General features: G+C 39.3%; 2 protein-coding genes and 2 long non-coding RNA genes across 9 annotated transcripts in view; 3 read left to right on the forward strand and 1 right to left on the reverse strand.

The window, feature by feature from the left end:
* The first annotated feature begins 405 nt into the window (after window positions 1-405).
* Window positions 406-20,253, forward strand: part of LOC121713414 — a 32,405-nt gene continuing 12,557 nt past the window's right edge. The window contains exons 1-2 of the long non-coding RNA XR_006032815.1: window positions 406-790; window positions 1,322-1,386. This is a non-coding gene — a long non-coding RNA (uncharacterized LOC121713414). The remainder of the gene's footprint in view (window positions 791-1,321; window positions 1,387-20,253) is intronic.
* LOC121713413 lies at window positions 1,953-3,906 on the forward strand. Its single transcript, XR_006032814.1, has 3 exons — window positions 1,953-2,534; window positions 2,869-2,965; window positions 3,854-3,906. It is a non-coding gene; the product is annotated as an uncharacterized LOC121713413 (long non-coding RNA).
* On the reverse strand, window positions 8,236-13,417 carry LOC121713410. Of its 4 annotated transcripts, XM_042097980.1 has the most exons (6): window positions 13,288-13,417; window positions 12,175-12,276; window positions 12,042-12,096; window positions 11,287-11,424; window positions 9,059-11,109; window positions 8,236-9,027 (listed from the first exon to the last, which is right to left on the reverse strand). In XM_042097980.1, the coding sequence occupies exons 2-6, from the start codon at window positions 12,259-12,261 to the stop codon at window positions 8,974-8,976; spliced, it is 2,385 nt and encodes a 794-aa protein (XP_041953914.1). In that variant the 5' UTR covers window positions 12,262-12,276; window positions 13,288-13,417; the 3' UTR covers window positions 8,236-8,973. The 4 variants fall into 4 exon arrangements, with proteins under 4 accessions (XP_041953914.1, XP_041953913.1, XP_041953911.1 ...); XM_042097979.1 differs by having other exon boundaries at window positions 8,236-11,058; XM_042097977.1 differs by having other exon boundaries at window positions 8,236-11,109.
* LOC121713411 (uncharacterized protein C15orf39 homolog) lies at window positions 13,539-20,054 on the forward strand. 3 transcript variants are annotated; one of them, XM_042097983.1, is made up of 6 exons: window positions 13,539-13,721; window positions 14,386-14,483; window positions 14,795-15,191; window positions 15,529-16,163; window positions 18,101-18,393; window positions 19,692-20,054. In XM_042097983.1, the coding sequence occupies exons 2-6, from the start codon at window positions 14,387-14,389 to the stop codon at window positions 19,701-19,703; spliced, it is 1,434 nt and encodes a 477-aa protein (XP_041953917.1). In that variant the 5' UTR covers window positions 13,539-13,721; window position 14,386; the 3' UTR covers window positions 19,704-20,054. The 3 variants fall into 3 exon arrangements, with proteins under 3 accessions (XP_041953917.1, XP_041953915.1, XP_041953916.1); XM_042097981.1 differs by having other exon boundaries at window positions 18,101-18,409; window positions 19,692-20,051; XM_042097982.1 differs by lacking the exon at window positions 13,539-13,721 and having other exon boundaries at window positions 14,383-14,483; window positions 18,101-18,409; window positions 19,692-20,052.

Consider the following 20,253-nt stretch of genomic DNA (forward strand, 5'->3'; position numbering starts at 1 on the left):
TCTGAACAGTTATTTCTCTACTGGCTCAATTATCACACCACTGTTTTGATTTGCGTAGTTGCGTTAACCCCAACACTGACAATAATGTAGACAGCAAATTTCGATTTCGATTTTCGTGTAGTCAAGCCTTAAGCCATACCCAAGTAGCCTAAATCGAGGTAATGTTTAATTATGCATGATTTATTTTGTTATTGAATTCGTAGGCTGGGATTACTCTCGGCAACAATTATGTAAGGGACGGCAGGCAGAGCGATGTACAGTGGCAGAGCGACGCACAGTGGCTGAAAGTGGTACTAAAGCTTCACGCAGCTTCACGCCGCGTAATGCGCGAATGAAGTGGTCATTTGAAAGCGATGCCCACTGTATGCATAGCATTGCAGAGATCTCCTCCCGAATTAGCGTGCTAACCGACTAGCCCCGGGTCGTCCAGTCTTGCAATACCAGTTTATGTCTGAGGTGGCGACAGGGAGTAACATACCGGCCAAACCGTCTTCAGTGCAGCCCAGAGCAGTCGAGAAAGAGACAACGCAATTACGAACGCTCTGCTCCCACCCTCTCCCCCACGGAGTTCAAGTTCTTCAGTGAAGTGTACTGCGAGAATGGCCGAAAGTTCTAGGAAGAGACCTCCATCGCCTCCAGCTAAAAAAAACTCGATCTGAGGCGAAAAGAATATCAGATGGGAAGCAAGCAAATACACGTTAATCTAGGGAGTGCTTTCCACCGATGGAGACAGCTTGGATAGCAAGGAGATGCAGTTCGATTCTGAACTTGCGACATTTCTTCTTGACTGGTAAGTAAACATCTGTTAAACATAATTCATAATTTTGATTAAGCAAAGGAGATATTGTAGAATTAGCTCTCGAGCCACTAGGTAATGTTTGTCAGCTGTAGATCACGGTAAATTGACTTCGTTCGACCGCCATTGCTAACGTTACCAACCTAGCGATAGCGTCCTTGCTGCATATGCTAAGCAGTTTGCCAAATACTATTATTTGTACGTGACCAAGTTTTGTGTCCTACACAATACATAGAGTGTAATGTTCCAATATGCAATAAATACATTTTGATATTGGTGAATGTTCACTGGCTTGTGTTCTCGCTAACGAATGATGTTGGCAGCATAAGATACTAAAATGACAACTAATGCTAGCTCTACACGATTAGGATAACTTTCAGATACGTTAGAATACTATCCATCTCCGGTAACATTATAAATTGCTTAGATTGTGTCGGGCCTGTTCATCACCATTTTCCTTTGAAGCTCTTCAAACATGTCTTTACCACAATATACCCATGTGTGTGTTTGTATCTGTTTTCACAGGATCAGAATTCCAGTTCAGTCCTCCCCTATGAAGGTGTAACGATTACATTGCTGTTGCCCAACAGGTATGAAAATGTAATATCATCTAATTTCAGTAATGTGGCAAAATGCTTAGCTAATGCCCAGATAGTAACCCAGAGGAAAGAAAATGTTAAAATGAGAGCTCCTCTCTTTTTCAATTGTTTCTCTTAGACAATAATGAGATCACAGTGATATAAAAATGAGATTATTGCTTTTGTCTCCCGCTTCTCAGGTTTGTCTCTGGAGCAAAAGAGTTAAGTTATCTCAGTGCAGACTCCCTTTAATATACAAATGAGATCATCAATATTTTAAATAATGCTCAGTGTTGTCTAATTTATACATCTCACCAGAGCGCTCTCTCTGTAAACTCATGCAATTCTCATTTCAGATCTTTTTGGTAAATCTCAGATTAGGCTCCATCAGTTCTGTAAAAGAGATCTCTTCACAAGCTTGAACCGTTCTCATTCTACTCATTTAGTCCTTTTTTGATTTACAAAAGAGATCTCAGCAAAGGCTTATACAATACTCAGACTTGCTCAATTTATATATCTCATATTTTACTCAGGCTTATCCATCAGAGAGCTCTCTAAGTGAACTAATGTAATGCTCATCCAGACCTATTTGTTTTATAAATCAGTCTGATGTGTAAGAGCTCTAGCTGTTGTACAACAATTCTCAAATGATTTTCATTGGCTTATTTGTTTTAATTGCACATATTTTCAAGTTCACATTTGCAAACAGTAGGCCTAACCATGTGATGTGACCACCACACATGACGATGCTCTGACAGACCTCTGAAGTTTGTCTACAAAAAAAAGCTACCATCTATGCCCATATAAGGAGATCACCTGTTAAATTCTCGCGCAGGGAGACGACGAAATCGGAGACGCAGATGTTTTCCTCAACGCATTTTTGTGTTCAACCTTCGAGTAGATATTATAATCAATGGTACGTGAAGGCGACACAATTTGATTTTTGCTACCCCAGAGCTAACTTGCGACTTGTTAGCAAGTTAGAGAAATCAAGTTACTGTAGACTCCAGAGGTCTATGATGGTCGGAGGTGACAAACTCGCGTGCAGAAGACTCCTACCAGAAAATGCAGTCTAGATTTGGCGCCCAGTGAAACCAAGTGAAACGGTGTGTGGGTATGAAGGATTGTGCAGAACTTGCCACCACGAAAACTCAGAGAAGGTACATTAACATTTTGGTAATTTGCTAACGTTCTTGCATATTTTTAGACTCAATATATCATTGAACAACCTGACGAAGCAGCACATAAAGTTAGCTAGCTAGTTAATGTTAGCTACTTGTAAGTTACATCACTGGCTGTGCCGCTTGTATATAAAGCTAACGTTAGACAATTTAACGTTGCTAGCTTACTTTGCCTTATACAGCTTTAGTCTGTATGTTTTGAATGGTGTTAAGCCATGTTGTAGCCAAAATGCACGGAATTTTAAAATGTCTTTGGGATGTCAGTCAAGATGACGAAGCTAACGTTATTGCCACTGGTTTAAACTGGTTCCAGCTCAATTCCACTGAAAAGAGGCCGGCAGCTTCTTAAAAAATTGAAAGATACGCTAGACCATCAGATCAAATTGCTGAACAAACAGCATACCAAAATGGTAAGTATATTTTTCCCCACAATATGTTCTCACTTTTGTTTAACCTGCTATAAATTACAGCATATTGTAACAGGAGTGAAAGGGCATTCTTGTAACCCAGGTAAACTAGGAAGTAGCGTTGCTGCGGTCGAGGTATCGAGAAATCGGCAAGTCAGCATCTGCAGTCATGAATAACTTACCAGTCAACATTTCTTTTGCAATTAATAGAATCTGTAGCATGCAAATCAAACCAGCTATTAACCTAACTGAAATAAAACCATGATATATCTAGGTATGGTGAACGGTATGTGATGTGGGGCTATCTATCTAACTTTTAATTACAAAGGCCAAGGGAACTTTATCAGGATGCATAGTATCCTGAGTCCATTCAATAACTGGCCTTTAAAAATAAAAATCTGCCTGCCTCTATGGGATTTTAACATAGGGGGTTCCTTACTTATGCCCCCTGTATTTTAAGGAATAACATTTATTAATTTACGATACCTGGTTCATTCACAAAGAATATTGGTGTGTTTAAAGGTTGGATTTTTTCCTCATTTTTTAATTGAGGCATTAAGATCAATTTCCAACAGATGATTTATTGTATTCCTCTGGTTGTCTTAACTTATGCACAGTTGATGGTTTTATAAAGACACCCCTACACCAATAAATAGTTCATGTAGACTGTCACACAATGGTAAGTGGAACATTGGCCACAGCTTGTAACAACTTCTTTTTTTACCATTCTTTGCGTAGGGATGTGTACACAAGGATGTGTAACCTTGTGTAACTTTGTGTAATTACAACAGAAAGGAGCATGTTTCAGCTAATCAAAATCAATGACTGAAACTGTCAGTTTCAGAGCTATTATTACCACACTGATAGATTGATTTTGCTTTTTATTTACAGCCTACGTTATGCACTGTGGAACGCTCTGCGGATGGACAGCTGTGGAATCCGCAAAGGTCAAGAAGGCTTTTGTTACGAGGGCTGGAGGTTCCAAAACATCCATGAAGCTGGGGTAATTTTCTCTTATTTTAAATTATTTCCAATTGTGGTGAGCATTATTGGTGGGCTTTTTATAAAGGGTAGGCCTCTATTGCACTAAAATTATTCAACCTTTATACAGTTAACATCAAACTGTGTAGCTACGAAAGCTACAAAATCACATTGTCATAGAAATGATAGAGGCGAAATTTCCACTAGGTTTTATGAAGATATTTTACAGATGGGCTGAACATACATCAAAAGTAAAAAAATGACATGGCCAAAATGATTAACTCACCAACAATATTTGTTGTATGGTGTATACCAGGGATCACCAAATGGCGGACCGCGATCCGAGTCCGGACCGTGACGTGATCCTATCCGGACCCAGACCATAATAGCCTAATTTAGATTTTCACGTAAGATTTCAAAGCTGCGCTAAATGTTTCGTTGGTTAGGATAACAGCATTTACTTCAGGAGCTTCAGGAACCATCATTTCGCTTGCTGCTACTCAGCCAGTGAAATCTGTGAATTCTGATAAAGTCGAGTCAGTGAGTAAAGTAGCCTACTATGGGGAAGAGACTGATAGCCTGAAACGAGCGAGGAGAGGAGACGGGACGAGAAACAATCAGATGGATATCTAAGTTAACGATAAGTAAGTTATTTTCAAATCATCGAAACTAGACAGCGAGAACAGAGCTTTATATAACAATACGGGGGCAATACCACGCAAAACTGTCACGTCCGTAACGCCAACTAGGCTAAATATGGATGTGACAGTTTTGCGCAGAATTGCCCTGGACCTCTTCTTTTTTTTTTTTTTTTTTAACTTTATGTTTATTGGGTAAAATTACACATTCATATACATCAATATGACATTTTCGTTTTCAAATACAAAGTTGTTTACCACATCTGGTAACCCAATATTAAACAAAAAGGAAAGAAAAAAAGAAAAAAAAAGGGGTTTAAACAAAGAAAAGAATATCTCACACACCAAAGACAAATAAGTAAATAAATAACTAAAAATGCACACACCAAAAATAATGTACAAGGTTAGTCCAGAAACAATGAGTCCAGTTGCTACATTTACCATTATACACCATCTTTGCACAGCATGACATCTGACACTATTCCTGACAATTAAGTTTCCCAAATATGCCTAAGTCCCATCCTCCTTCATCAGTTCCAACCATGGTGTCCATCGTTCCAGAAACTGTGCTTCTTGTAATCTTAGTTTATAAGTTATATTTTCCATTATGTAAATTCCTTTAACTACTGACTTCCATGTCTCACATTTTGGGGGGTCTGTTTTAAGCCAACTAAGTGTTATTGTTTTCCTGGCTGCTACAAGAAGGATATGTAATAAATATTTTGTCTTGCCATTCATCCCTGCATCTGGAACATCCCCAAGAATGGCCAACACTGGTTCCCTAGGCAGCTGAAGGCCAAATATATTATCAAGGAAATCAAATATCTCCCTCCAAAAGTTATTTAAGACAGGGCATTTCCAAAATATATGGGAGTGATCTGCTGACTCTTCCCCACAGTTCCTCCAACATGCACGTGTTCGGCTGGGATCCATTTTAGAAAGTATATGGGGGGTTCTAAAAAATCTGTTGACTACTTTCCATTGGAACTCTCGCCATATGCCAGCATTGGTGACTCTATGTATTTGTAAGGAAATATTGCCCCAACTCTCCTCACTAATTTCTATTTCTAGCTCCCTTTCCCATTTATGTTTAACATGTAGAGTGTTTGTTTGCTCCATGCTAGATAGCACATTATATAAATTAGAAATGGGTTTCCCTGTATGTCTTCCCTCTTGAATCTTCATCAAGTACTGCTCAATCGGAGAGCCCAATGTCCTCAAGCCATCCCAGGTAGGGTGCTTGAGTAGAAAGCTCCTTATCTGAAGATATCTAAAAAAGTCTGATCTAGGTATATCAAATTCCTCAACAAGTTGTTCAAATGTTTTTAACTTCTGAGTCTCAATCAGCTGATGGACAAATGTTAGATTTAAGTATTTCCATCTTCTGTATCCCACGTCTAATTTTAAAGGAATAAAATCTTTGAGATACTCTATACTTGACAATCCTGATATGTCGCCAGGCAGATCAAAGGTTCGCTGTACCTCTCGCCATGCATTAAGAGTAGTTTTTGACCATCTGTTCAAAGTATCTTCTAAGGATTTATTCTTGGTAAATGAGGCATATGCCAGTGGTACCGAGGAGCAGCCTGATTTCTCCATCTCTAGCCACCTTGTGTCCACCTTATTTGTAATCCAAATGGTTAGTGCCCGTAGTTGACAAGCCAACCAATACTTTCTCAGGTGGGGGAGACCCCATCCTCCCTGATGTTTAGGCAATTGTAGCACTTTGTATTTTACTCGCGGGCGTTTTCCCTGCCAAACAAATCTGGAGATGAGACGGTCTAAAGTTACAAACAAACTTTTCGGTGGTGTAAGGGGCAACGTTTGAAAAAGAAATAGCAGCCTAGAGAGCACATTAATTTTAATACTCTCTATCCTACCTGAAAGTGTAAGGGGGAGCACATTCCATCTACTAAGATCAGCAGATATTTTGTCCATTAATTTAGTATAATTGGCTTTATATAATTTATCTAAATCATGGGGAATGGTAGTGCCTAAATATGTAATACCATCCTTAGGCCACTTAAATGGGAGTGATGATCTAAGATATTGTGTGATAAGTGGATTTAGTGCCAGAGCTTCTGTCTTATTGACATTAACTTTATATCCTGAGAGGTTTCCAAATTTAGTAAAACAGTCCATTAGTCTAGGGATTGAGTTTAAAGGGTCTGAAATATAAACTAATATATCGTCTGCATATAGGGAGATTTTGTGTGTTTCATTGCCAATTTCAATTCCTTTGATAAGTGTATCTTCTCTTATCATCTGTGCTAATGGTTCAATGACTAAAGCAAAAAGGAGTGGTGAGAGAGGGCAGCCCTGGCGTGTTCCCCTATGTAGACCAAAAGGTTGTGAAATATGTCCATTAATTAATGACCATGCTTTGTGGGGCAGTATACAATAGCTGTATCCATCCAATTAGCTTAGGGCCAAAGCCAAATTTATCCAAGGTCTTAAATAGAAATGGCCATGATACACGGTCGAATGCTTTTTCAGCATCGACAGCCAGTGCCATGCAAGGATAAGCGTAGTTTCTGCTGCCTTCCATAACATTAAGCAGTCTTCTAATATTATCTGGTAAGTAGCGACCGGTTATGAACCCTGTCTGGTCAGGTTGTACTAAAGTATCAATAACAGACTCCACTCTTTTAGCTAGTATAGATGTTAATAATTTACAATCTGTGTTTAACAATGCAATTGGTCTGTATGATGCGCAATCTGTAGGATCCTTATGCTCTTTAGGTATTACTGAAACTATTGCTTCCCTCCAAGTTAAAGGTAACTCCCCTCTCTCAAAAGGCAGAGGAGAATGCTCTTTCCAAAACTGGGCTGATGAGGTCAATGAAAGTTTTGTAAAATTCGTTAATGTATCCATCTGTACCTGGACTTTTATTATTCTTTAGGTTTCTAATAGCATCCTCAATTTCCTGTTTAGTAATCGGCCTGTCTATGAACTCAGATGAAATATGATCTATTTTAGGTAAGTTTATGGAATTTAAATAAGAATCAATTAATGTTGGATTGCCATCAGTGTCTTTGTCTGAGTACAAGTCTTTGTAGAATGTTGCAAATGTTTCTGAAATCTCATCTGGCTTAGTTAGGAATGCCCATAGCAAAGCAAAATTGAAGACGAGATCTCTTTTATGTCACATTAACATCTCCTAGATATAAATGAGCACTAATCAAGACCAAAGTGGTTTTCTCATTCTTCTCAAATGTCTCTCCTGAGAAATAAGTCTCACATAGAGCATAGTGTGAGTTCTCCAAATTCTCTCACAGCTGTCTCTGTTCTTGGTCTCAGCTAAGAGAAAAAAAATAGACATATTGTGCTGCTTTCAAATATGTCTCAATTTGATATCCTTACTTGAAAGCACCATCTCAGTTATGTCTTGGTGAGAATTCATGGTTCTGTCTCTCACATCTCACTATTTGAGTTCTCAGATTCTCTTACAGTTGTCTCTTTTCTTGCGTCTAAGCAAAAGCAAAAATGAGAGTAGTGCAAGCCATCAAATCAATATGACATGATTTAATATCAGAAATCAATCAAATCTGTTTGCCAAAATTACTTAGATATATGGTTTATTAACATAATGTTCAATTTTCACTCAAGTCATATAATTCATTAATTACACTTTTGACTTCAAACAACACCTTTTGGATACTTTTTATAATGTGTAAACTGTCAAGATGTCAACATTTTAACAGAATTAATAGCAAAGCTCTATTGTGTATGGAGCGTCAAAAGAGTCTTAGACATAATAATACACTCTTAAAATAATAGTGCACACTTTTTAAATAATCAAGTGATTCACCCTGAAAATACAGTAAAGGCAGTTCATCTTGCCACCATACACTATACAGGCCCTTTGTTGCATCAAATATAGGTTTACGATAAATTCTAAAGATGCCTTGTACTTCTACAAAGCATTCACGGCAAGCGGTCAGATGGGAGCATGTTATTCCAATGATAAATCGATTTGTGGGTTCTTAGACTAGTTCAGGTCTTAATGGGTTAAAACTTTTCAAGCGTATTTGGAAAATGAGCTGCGAACACAATGCCAGGCATAGATGCCAAGTCAAGGAAAACAACTTTACCCAATATATGATCCAAGGAAACTACTGTATTGGCAGAGGTTTCCAATAGGGGAACAACATGACTGCATGTACCATTTGTTACATCATCTTGCAGCAAGGAAAAACCTGCACATTTGAATTCATGAACAAGGGCCCATTTGGCACATGAATGTTCTGAGGTGAAGAAGAACTCAATCTGTCCATACTTAGTTTGACCTTCACCAGAAAAAACAACTGTAAAATTGTTTCTTCTATTGCCTTTGCCATAGTGTTTTGATGTGAGATAATTTCTCTTAACTTGTGCCCTGTGAAAGACCTTTACCGTTTTAGAATTGATACAGTGACCAGTCTGTCTTTCCAATGAAGAGATGTGAACTGTGTCCAGTTGAAGTTCACTAGATGCTCCATATACTTTAGCCCTTGACAAATCATTATTTTCCTGACAAAAACTATTATCTTTAGTCATCCGTGTGTAAAATTCAGCTATGGCATTCCCTGGCTTTATGGTTTGTGAAATAACAGGAATAGACTGCACAAGTTTGACTGCATGGACCATCTGCATTGGTATATTTTGAGTGCCATGTATCAGCCTTAACAAATATCCATTCTTGTCTTCAAAATGGAAACAAGAATGAGTCCATAATGGACCAAGGGCCCTGACACTGTCTGCTAGGTGCACGAGAAGGTGTACATTTGCTGTTTGGTACCGCACACCATAGAGATCAGCCATTTGAGAACAAAAGTTCCACAGTAGTTTCTCTGCATGATCAATCTGTTCAAATGATATGGATTCCATCAATAAAATGAAAATAGCTTCACTTAGTAGAAGGAAGTGATTGTAGTACAGTGTTGCAAGAATTCCACGGAAAACAACAGGTCCATAAAAGATCAAAAGATCCCGATATTCTGATGCTTTAAAAAACATTCTGTGCGATGCCACTGATCGAGGATATCTAATTGAGGATGGAGGAGAGATACCCTGAAATCGCCTGTCAATTTCTTTGGCATTTTTTGCCATGCTGAAGGGCTGACGAGAAAACTCTGTAGAAAACCACATAACCATCAAAAGACGCATAACTCCAAGAAGGACTGAGTGCATGTAATCTATGCCAGTGCCTTTGATAAGGTTATAACCCTTAAGTTTGCTAAGCCAACAGGGACCCTTAACCCCTTTAACAGTGGTTTTGGTCTCATTTGCGATTTTCATATCAAAAGCAAACTTTTCATTTGTGCGCAGTGGCCCTTTTGGATCCCCATGTTGGTATGGGAATGCATGGACATGTCCCCTTTCCCCCGTCCTCACAGTCTCTCCTGGCTGCTCACATTTATGACATCCAAATTTACCATTGTATTGCACTGAATTAAGGACTAATGCCTTAGCAGGCAAGTCACATGTTCCAGCAATGGTGAGCACTTTACACAGAAAAGGTTCAGATGTCAACCCTGCAGGTTGCACAAGAATTCCGTTGTCTGCTAGTTTACTCAGTGTGTCACTTAGTGGTCTAAGAAATGTAACCATGGATGGTTTTGCATCCCCATACCAAAGTCCAGCAAATATCATATTCTCTCTTTTTGTGCGTTCCATGACGTTCAATTCATTAATGACACAATAAAAGGGCCACACTGAAAACTTTGACGATTTAAAAATAGGTACCCCATCTGTGTTCCAAGTAAGTGAGATGTTTTTAGGGTCACTAAGAGGACCACCCCCATCTACAAGCTGTTTGTAAACTTCTGCATCATATATATCTTCAACATTGTTGGGATCCGTTTTCTTCCTGCTAAATCTAAAGTTAAGCTTCTCCTGAAAACCTGGCTTGAGAAACAATGATCTTATTTGAGCCTCAATTGGAATCTCTATGAAGGATGAGGATTTTTCTTCTGACATAGTAGCTCCACAAGACAGACATTCCAATTGTGCACTTTCTAATGACCCAAAACAATTACTGCAATATTTATGCAATACAATAGGGGATGATGCAGAACGGGAGAAAAAGAAGTCTTTGAACTTCTGTATACTGTTTAAGCAGTTTGTGTTCAGACTGTCGGGACAAAGCAACTTGAGCATTTTAAGCAAATCACTAAGGGCCTTATCAGTTACTTTATGACAGTTTACATAAGCCATGATGATCAAAAGGCACTCTGACACAGTTATTGATGCATTGTCATATAATGGCTTGTCTGTTGTGTCCTTGAAATTTGACTCTTCTGCACACTCCTCACTCAAATCCTCTTCAAATCCCTCTCTGAACATATGTCCATCATCATACGTCCAAACCCCCACATCAGGGAGAGCTTCCTCAAATGATTGAGATGGATCATACTCAACACTGCCTTGTAGTTCAGTTGTTAGGCCATCAGGGGGATCTCTGAAGGCTGATCTGGAAGATGATTCTTCATAGTCTTCAAAAGAGTAAACAGTTGACATACTCTCTTGTGCCATGCTCCCTTGTGATGGTAACAAAAATCATTATGGGTAAAAATAAACAAACAAACCTTGTCACAATTCAAAACCTACATTGTCTCAGCCTGTTTATCACTTTCTGACACTCAAATAATTGTCATATTTTAGCAGGATCTGCTCAATATACTATACATCACTAGACAGACAGACACAGACAGACTGTATACCTGGCAGGTGGTGAGAGGTTTGATGTTCCAGAGTGAGTGGGGTAGATCCTGCATGTACAACCGGAGGTTGGACTTGTTCGTTCTGGGCTCCTCCAGGAGGCACCCCAAACTCCTGCCGTGTTCCCCAGGTGCTACATCCTGACAGAGAACAGTACACACATCAATGGTTCACACCATTTTCTGGATCAATTAGTAGAGATTATCATCAAGAAACGTTCTTGCACGAAACTCAAAAAATTAAAACATGAAAAACACAAGAGGCAAGTTGACATTAATGGAATATATTATATAAATACAGGTAATGGGATGCATATTCTTTTCCCCCCACATCTTGATCACATTGTAGCAGTTTATGTTTAAATATCTTTCTGTGTTTGTGGTAACACGTAATCGACAGGGTTGAATATAACTCATCACATACACACAACACACAAATAACAATAAGAAGTTGTGGGCCCTTAGGTGAATGAGTAGCGGGACAGGTTTTGGAAGGATATGATAGCAGCTGACAGTGACAAACAACAAGTGACACTGTCAATAATGACTAGAATGCCACAGCAGCAAACCAAACATGAGGCTACAACCACACAGTGACCTATATGAAAGGATCATGGCCTTATGTTATTAACAGCCTTAACTTAGAGGTGAAAGGTTCAAAGTATATAAATCATACAGCTAAGATAACTCACATTTCAAATTTCATTCTTCACACGTGCTACTGTAATCAGGATGACATACATGCACACACCTCTTACCTAAATATTGCTGATCAGTCTCCACATGAACATTGGTGGCTTCAGGTAGGGATGACTGCAGTGAGGAAAATTAGGTATTAAATATCATATCTGCTGCAAATTTGTAGCAACAAAGCTAAGCCAGGCTTCTCACCAATTGTGCAATCCTTCTTGGTCGTTTATTTGGGTCTTCTTCATTACCAGTCCTTCTCCATCGTTTTCCAGGTTTTCGTCTGGTCATTTTGACACTCCAATTCTATAAAAATATAGACACAAGTTGCTGGAATATAGAGTGAAGTCTTAAATAAGACTTAAGAAAAGGCATCAAGTGTTTGTTCCATCTGATCAACTCTTTAGTAAACAGAAATAGATTTTCTAGCAAGCATCAATTTTATGTTAGCTACCAGAGATAACAGACCTTTATTATTAATTTCTTAAATCAAAATAATAATTTGCATCATATTCTTAAAGTAGCAAAAGTATTTATCATTTTGATCACTTTAATGTAAATGTAATGTAAGCTCATTGTTATTACCAATAACATGATGTATAATTTACATAAATAATCTAATAATTAACTGTGTATAAGCATGAAATATAAATTATCAAGAACCAATAGGCTATAACATACATGCCAACCAACCCCATGCAACACATGAATGCACTATAATCACTATAATCATAAATAAATACAAAAGTGGAATCATTTGTACACAAAAAGTGCATTTGTTTTAAAGCTAGATGTCAGACTTTCATTTGATAACAGATAACAAAGACAACGATATTTGAACCCCAGGAAAAAGTGTGCCAACCAGCCCTAACGTTACAACTATGCCCTACAAATCTGCTTAGACCCAACTATGCTTAGAAAATGTCACCACTGAATCAATAATAGCAGCTACCAGAGTTTTAATGTGATTAGCTATACTGTGTGATTTGTCCCAAATAATTGCACAACTATTCTTTGAGACGTGTATTTCCATGTTTTCACCTTTCTGAAGAGTCTGAAGTATATGAGCTTCGCAAACATATATAGCGAGTTGTAATCATTTTAATAAAAAATAATCTGATGTTCTGCTGCCTCGCTAGACATATTAGCTAACGTTAGCTAGTGTAACGTTAGCCATCATATCTAGGTAGATGCCTCTTTGAATGCGGCATCTCGTTATATCGGCGTTTCGTAACACTAAGACGTGAAAAACTTCTACCTGGTGTGTTAACAGAGTCCGTTAATTCTCAAAACAAAACAATTTACGCTATTACTTACTTTTAGTCGTTATTCTTAACAGAGACTCTTGCTTCTTCCAAACGAATCAAGCCAGTCTAGCCACTTCCAGAAACCCCTGTCCCACTGCTGATGAAATTATCTCCACTTCCTGGACGTGTGGAACTCTTTGGTGTGGATTTATAAAAGTTGTAGGTAAACGAAAGTGAGAGATTTTATTATGTCATACTTCGGGATACAGAAGTGCATGCGAAAGAAAAGACTTCTACGTTACTGTCTATGGAAAGAACCAACTAGAACCTAAGGGGCGGGGGCGTGAAAAAGCCCGCGCGCAGGGAAGCAGATTCGTCCATATTTGGTTATTGGTTGCACCTGCGGGAAAGACGAAAGATTTCGTGTTGGTGAAGTTCTGGAGAAGAAAAGAGAGACGTTTCTGTTGGCTGTTGCAAGTTTTGTCCTGGCCACCATTTGGAGAGGTAAGAATCATATTCTATATTAGATGGTCAACTACACGACGTTGTGAAGAGTTGAATAAAGAAATTATTTTTGTGAAATATTTAACTGAGGAGTGGTCCTTTGGAAGGTGGTAACGTTAATGGCGTCTGTTCAACAATTAAAACTTAGCTTGTGACCATGCACTCATTTGGCGGCCCTTGACTGTAAAATGTTTGAGTATCAAATCAAATGAGTAAGAATGGAAATTTCGATTTTTTTTTTTTTACTACTGCGGTCATGTAAAGCATTATAAAATAAAGTCAATCATATTTTACTCTGTAGGCTAGCAGACCTATGTGAGTAAAGCCTCGTCTCCACCAAGCAGTTAACTGCTAGTAGCAGCTACAGTTCGGTTGGCAATTATAATAAGAACTTTTGAAGCGTGCTACTTTAGCCGCCTTTTAGTGTTAGCTAATGCTACTTTAGCAACATTTAGTGTTAGCCCCGGTTATCTTGTTAACTAGGCCTAAATTGGGTATGTCTAGCTGGCTGACCTTACTTGTTGGAAAAGGTAGAGTGTGAAAGTTGTCATGAAGGTAAATTCAGATGTAATCAGTAGCTTTCCCCCAAAGATATGAAGTCAATTTTGTTAACATAGTGTCTATTTATTGTATACTTGTCCCAAATGTATTTTTTCATTAGCAGGATGTACAAAACGAAAATACCTGCAAAGAAGAGAGTACGGGTTCCCACCCAGAAAATGAAGGAACTGCAGAACTCCCCGCCCACCAATGAGCAACCTGGTAAGTATTGAGGTAATACTGTGAAATGGCATGATTTCTGTTAGCGTAACGGTAATGTTAATCATAATATTATGTTTCAAATGAGGTAGCGGAGTACAGATAATTGCTGCAAAATGTAACGAAGTAAAAGTCAAAAGTATGCACTATAGATTCTACTTAAGTAAAGTACAAATACGTGGAAAATTTATTTAAGTACAGTAACAAAGTATTTGTACTTCGTTACATTCCACCACTGAAAAATAGCATCCTAAATTGTTGTGCCTAAATGGAGTTTGCTAAACATTTTCTCTCTCTCTCTCTCTCTCTCTCAGGGTGTTTTGCATTCGTCAGATGGGAGGATGGTTATACTGGCAAAGTCTTTACAGGATCTGACATTTTGGCAAGAGATGAGGCTCCTGTGCAGCTGCAAGATCTTAGATCAGGAGATCCTGTTTTAGCAAAGTGGTCAGATGGTAAATTTTATAGGGCCATTGTTGAATATATTTCAAGGGAAGACCAGGCTAATCCGCCAAAAGGCCGCACAACTCCACAGGGCTTTTTAAGTTTGTTAAAAGGCGATGAGCCATCAGACTCAACGTCAGGGTCTGATACCATTATAGTGGATAGGAGCCAACTGTCTGAGCATGGCGAGGAAATCCCAGCGTTGAATCCATCATCTGACGGGGGACATGCAACAGGCTGCAACACCGCTGGCCCACCACCTTATGGGTAGGCTAGTCATAAGTATTACATAATCGCCTGTGCCCACAAGTTAAAAACTTTTAATCATTATCCATTCAACCCCCCAAAAAACACCATTAGGATAACTTTGTTATCTAATCTGTGATCATATAATTTCAGTAAATAGTATGTGAATGACATATATACTTTACTTGAAACATCTGTGTCCACTTAGATTTAGGGATTAAAAGTTTTGAACTGATATGCCTATGCTGGTCATTTCAGTTAGTTCTTTGCAGTTACTTATATCTATTTTAGGCTATTTGTGTTTACAAAAATGTAATTTATGGTTCAATGTATATTTTTTTTTAATTTTTTATGATAGCTCTACAAAAGGGGGCACCATTGTTCCATCACCCTACGGAGGCAATACCGTCAGCCCATCACCGTATGACCTCAACAACTCTGGTCCACCTCCCTACGGAAGCAATACACCCAACCCATCACCGTATGGCCTCAACATCTCTGGTCCACCTCCCTACGGAAGCGATACACCCAACCCATCACCGTCTGGCCTCAACACCTCTGGTCCACCTCCTTACGGAAGCAATACACCCAGCCCATCACCGTATGGCTTCAACACCTCTGGTCCACCTCCTTACGGAAGCAATACACCCAGCCCATCACCGTATGGCTTCAACACCTCTGGTCCACCTCCTTACGGAAGCAATACACCCAGCCCATCACCGTATGGCTTCAACACCTCTGGTCCACCTCCCTACGGAAGCAATGCACCCAGCCCATCACCGTCTGACCTCAACACCTCTGGTCCTTCACCCGACAGAGGCCATGCAGCTCACCTGGCACCAAACAGGAGAGATGCATGCAACTCCTCTGACGAGGGCAACATCCCTGGACAGCAGGAAGAAAATGCATGGACACCATGTGATGGATGCAAGGGGGAGGTTGAAAAAATCCTTCATGAAAAAAGAAGAATCAATGAAGTTATCTCAAGAATAGGCAAGTAATGCAAGTTCTTCTAATGAATTCATGATGTAATTGTTTTATTAGTGATTGGGCCTTGAACACATAAACATACTGTTTTAACTATCCTTAAAAAAAGGCAGAAAAGACTATGGTATAAGATAAAAACGGTTCTAAGCTGGTTCACAAGTTCTGAGAATTTTTATGGGCCGGTTCTAAAGGGTTAAGTGTAAGTCAGTGTAATGCTGAACTCAGTGTTTCCTCTATGTTGATTTGGTAGTGGCGGCCCCCCACGGTTTAATTTTCTTCCCCCACGGTATCAGAAATGGGGCAGACGCACAATAGACGCAGTTGCCTTTCAAAATTCATTGTGCAGACCTGTTGTAGATTCTCCAAATATACAGCTCAATCACAACTGAAAATAATGCCTCATTGTGTGAATAGAGGTGAATACATATAATTGTTTGTGTTGCAGCGAAGTGTCAGTTGTCAGTTCCGGGGGACGGGGGGGGGGGTGTGGTTCGGACAGGCCCCCACTGCTTAAAAAAATCCTAGAGGAAACTTGTGCTTTGTTAAGGCCATCCTTAAAAATATTTTTGTTTGCAGTAACAGCCAAAAAAAATAAAAAATGGGTCGGTAGGTAGGTCAATATTTTTTTTTTTCAAGATTCAAAGTAAAAAAAAAAGTTCAGTTTTGGTCATGTTGATTACCTAGGAATGAATTTACACAAATGTGCATATCGTGACGTAACTGACTGGGTCTTCAACCCGTGCCTTCAGGCGCACCATTGCAAACCTCATTCTGATGCAGGTTATATAGACCAGCCTTTCTCAAACTTCTTTGACCTGAGGCCCGGTCATGGCAGACTTTTGGGTCATAGGGCTCATCTACATGTACCCAGAAAGAAGGCTACAGTAGCTCTTGACCACGTTATATTGAAATTTGACTATACAATACTCAATGCTATACAGTGTATTATACAGTCTCTGCTCTGTTTCTAAGGAAGTTACAAAAAACAACGTCGTTCTATTAAGTTTCGTTAAATAAATAAATAGCCTTCCAACAGGTTGAAGCGGAGCTTTGATACCAGCGTTATCGATTAGTTTCAGTTTCTCTCGTGCAGACGCGCATTGAATGAATGCTCATACCACCACTTAATTGTAGGGCTCCATGTTTAATGACATCGATAGCAGAAACGTTTGTTTTCTTTTTTCGTCGATCCGCGGTTTCTTGATCAACTGCGCAGCAAATTATCAGATAAAGCACCGGGCCTAATTTCACTCCACGACTCAGCAGTCTCCATGTTGCGGACCCATATTTTGAGAAATGCTGAATAGACCACAACCAATTTCAATACTCCGACACGGTCACCGCTAGACTAGGGGGAGAAGGGATGAGAAAAGATCTGGCCACAGTTCTTCCAGAACTTAGTAACAGCGTTATCAGTTTGTGTGAATGAAACGAAGTGACATGCGTAAAACCAATGGTGTAGAGATGACGCCACAGGTTTTTTTTTTTAAGTGAGCCACGTTTGCATGTAGGCAATATATATTCACAATACTTGGGCCTACTAAAAGAACTATTATTTTATTGCATTTGTATTGGTTGTTTAGAGTAAAAATTGGTCGGTATTAACGCAAGTTTACAACCGGCAAGTCGGTCGGACTAAAAGGGGAAAAAAAAAAATATTTGGGTCGGTTCTAAATTGACAGGGTCGGTCGGGTTACGGCAAACGAAAATATTTTTAAGGATGGCCTAAATTATATTCCTCCCACAGATGTATACATCTAATGAAATATCTGTCTGTCTGTCTCATGTGATGTATCTATCTATCTATCTAATTCTTGTTTCTATTTGCCCTGAAAAAGGCCTGTCATATAGGCATGGTTTTATGTTCTAAAATGAACTTTCCTGCCATTTAAAGCTGTTTAACTTTGTTTTATCGTATTGTTTGTACTGTTTCTCCCTTTCAGATCCAGGCCAGGTCAGAGAGCTTCAGACACTACTGGAGCTCATTGGAGAGAGGCATCATGACGGCGCAACATCTACATTAGGCCAGCAGGAGCTCTTTCCTGGGAGCGGCATATTAATATCCTCATTCCGCCTTGCTGCCTTGCATCAAGCATCCAAACCAAACAGCATGCGTCTCTTTCATGCACTTTTTGACCATTTCTTCACTTTGGAGGAATGTAAAAATGCAGTCCCCTTTGGCCGACCCGGCAACAACCCCTCAGGAAGAGGAAAACGGGTCCTTGACCGCAAAAAGGTTGACGGAATCCTAAATAAGTTTTCCCAAAATGAAGCTCTGTGTTTTCAGGCCAGGATGTAAGGGATAATAAACTCCACGCTGTGCGTACATAGGAAATTATTGCACGTTCGAAGTGATTATAAGGTCCCAATGCCGCAGGCAGATGGACCTTTACGCTTTGATAAGTGCAATAATTTCCGATATACGCACGGCGTGAAGTTTATTATCCCGCTTATACCACTGCTTAGTACTGTTGCTACGTCTTTACTAAGTTGTTTTGCTAACAATGTACACATTTTGATAGCTATCACAGTCTCATTTGCAGAACTACTTTCCTCCACACTTTGCCTCAATCAAAACTTACCAGCACAAACTGCCGTTACTAGTTCTAAATGGATGGTTGCTATGATCAAAAGCGGTTCCTTAGTTCCACCTGTCATTGTCAAGTGCTGCATCCAAAGATTCTATCCAGTCTTGGCTTTTGTAAAATCACTGTTTCTCGTACTGCCAAACGCATCCGGACTCCATCCAAAAACCAACGCGGTCACAAGTTAGTGTTGCTGTGATGCAGATGTCGGTCAGGCCACTAAACTGTAATCCTGTGTTCATCATACAGTTCACAACGATTTGGGCGAATGGATATGCAAATGTGATACGGACAAAAAAAGTGGAACTACTTCATAGCCGTGCAGTTATAGAAAATTAATGCACATTCCAAATAGCGCATCAGAATAGGAAATTTGATCAAGCAGTGATCTAAAAAAAACATGTTTGTGCCATTTATATGTGAAAATGGCTCTCTGCACCCTCTACAGTTTGAAACATACCATAACCTTTTGGCCCAAATGCAGATGTTGAACCGCACTTTTGGGGCTCTTCAATGTCATATGGCCAAGCAATGGCTGGAAATTCTAGGAATGTCCCCGGATAGTGATAGAAAAATATTTTTATTTGCAAATTACATTTCCGTAAGGATTGTTTTTCAAATTACAAGTTTGAGGGTGGATTCTGCAGCACTCTTCGTCTCTCCCTTTCTCCCTCCAAGTTCGTCAGCCCCTTTCATCTCTGTCCCTCTTCAACCTCCCCCTTCCAAAAACATCCCCACACATTTTGAAAGCCTTTTTCAGAAATGTGAGGTGGGTGGAGTTGTTTATGGTTGTCCCAAAAAACCAATCAGCTGATTTCCAATTCTATGAACTGAAATGGACATCCACCTGGTGTTCTATACTTTGAACCTGAAGTGGAGTTGTGTATGGTGTGTGGCAAGTCTTTTTGTCAATTTACTCATGCCAATTTGTAATGCTCTTGTCTTACAGCTTATGTCCTGAGATGTGGCACTCTGCCTGGTTGGGATGAAATCGAGGAGGCCAAGCTCAAGAAAGCCTTTGTCAACAAATGTAGGGCCAGAGCAAATTCTAAGGCTTAGGCCACTGCTGTAGTCTACAGTATGTGGAGTGTGTTCTTTCTCACCATTGTTAAGTTTAGGTTTTGTAGTACGGAGTGTGTTCTTTTTCATGGACCAGAGGTGTTAAGACCGTACCAAGTTGAGGTTTTGTAGTACAGGTGCTGGTCATATAATTAGAATATTGGGGAAAAGTTATTTTAATTTCAGTAATTTTATTTCAGTGATTTAAACTCGTAAATGTGAGACTTGTACATTATATAGATTCCTTAGACAGGAAGTGAAATATTTATAGCCATCATTCATGTTAATTTGGATGATTATGGCTTATAGCTAACAAAAACCCCAAATTCAGTCAGAAATTTTCTGACACTTGATTTGGGAATTTCTTTAGATATAAGCCATAATCATCAAAATTATCATGAATAATGGCTAGAAATATATCACTTACTGTCTAATGAATCTATAATTTTCCA

This window comes from Alosa sapidissima, chromosome 7 (genome assembly GCF_018492685.1).
Source record: "Alosa sapidissima isolate fAloSap1 chromosome 7, fAloSap1.pri, whole genome shotgun sequence".
NCBI lineage: Eukaryota > Metazoa > Chordata > Actinopteri > Clupeiformes > Clupeidae > Alosa > Alosa sapidissima.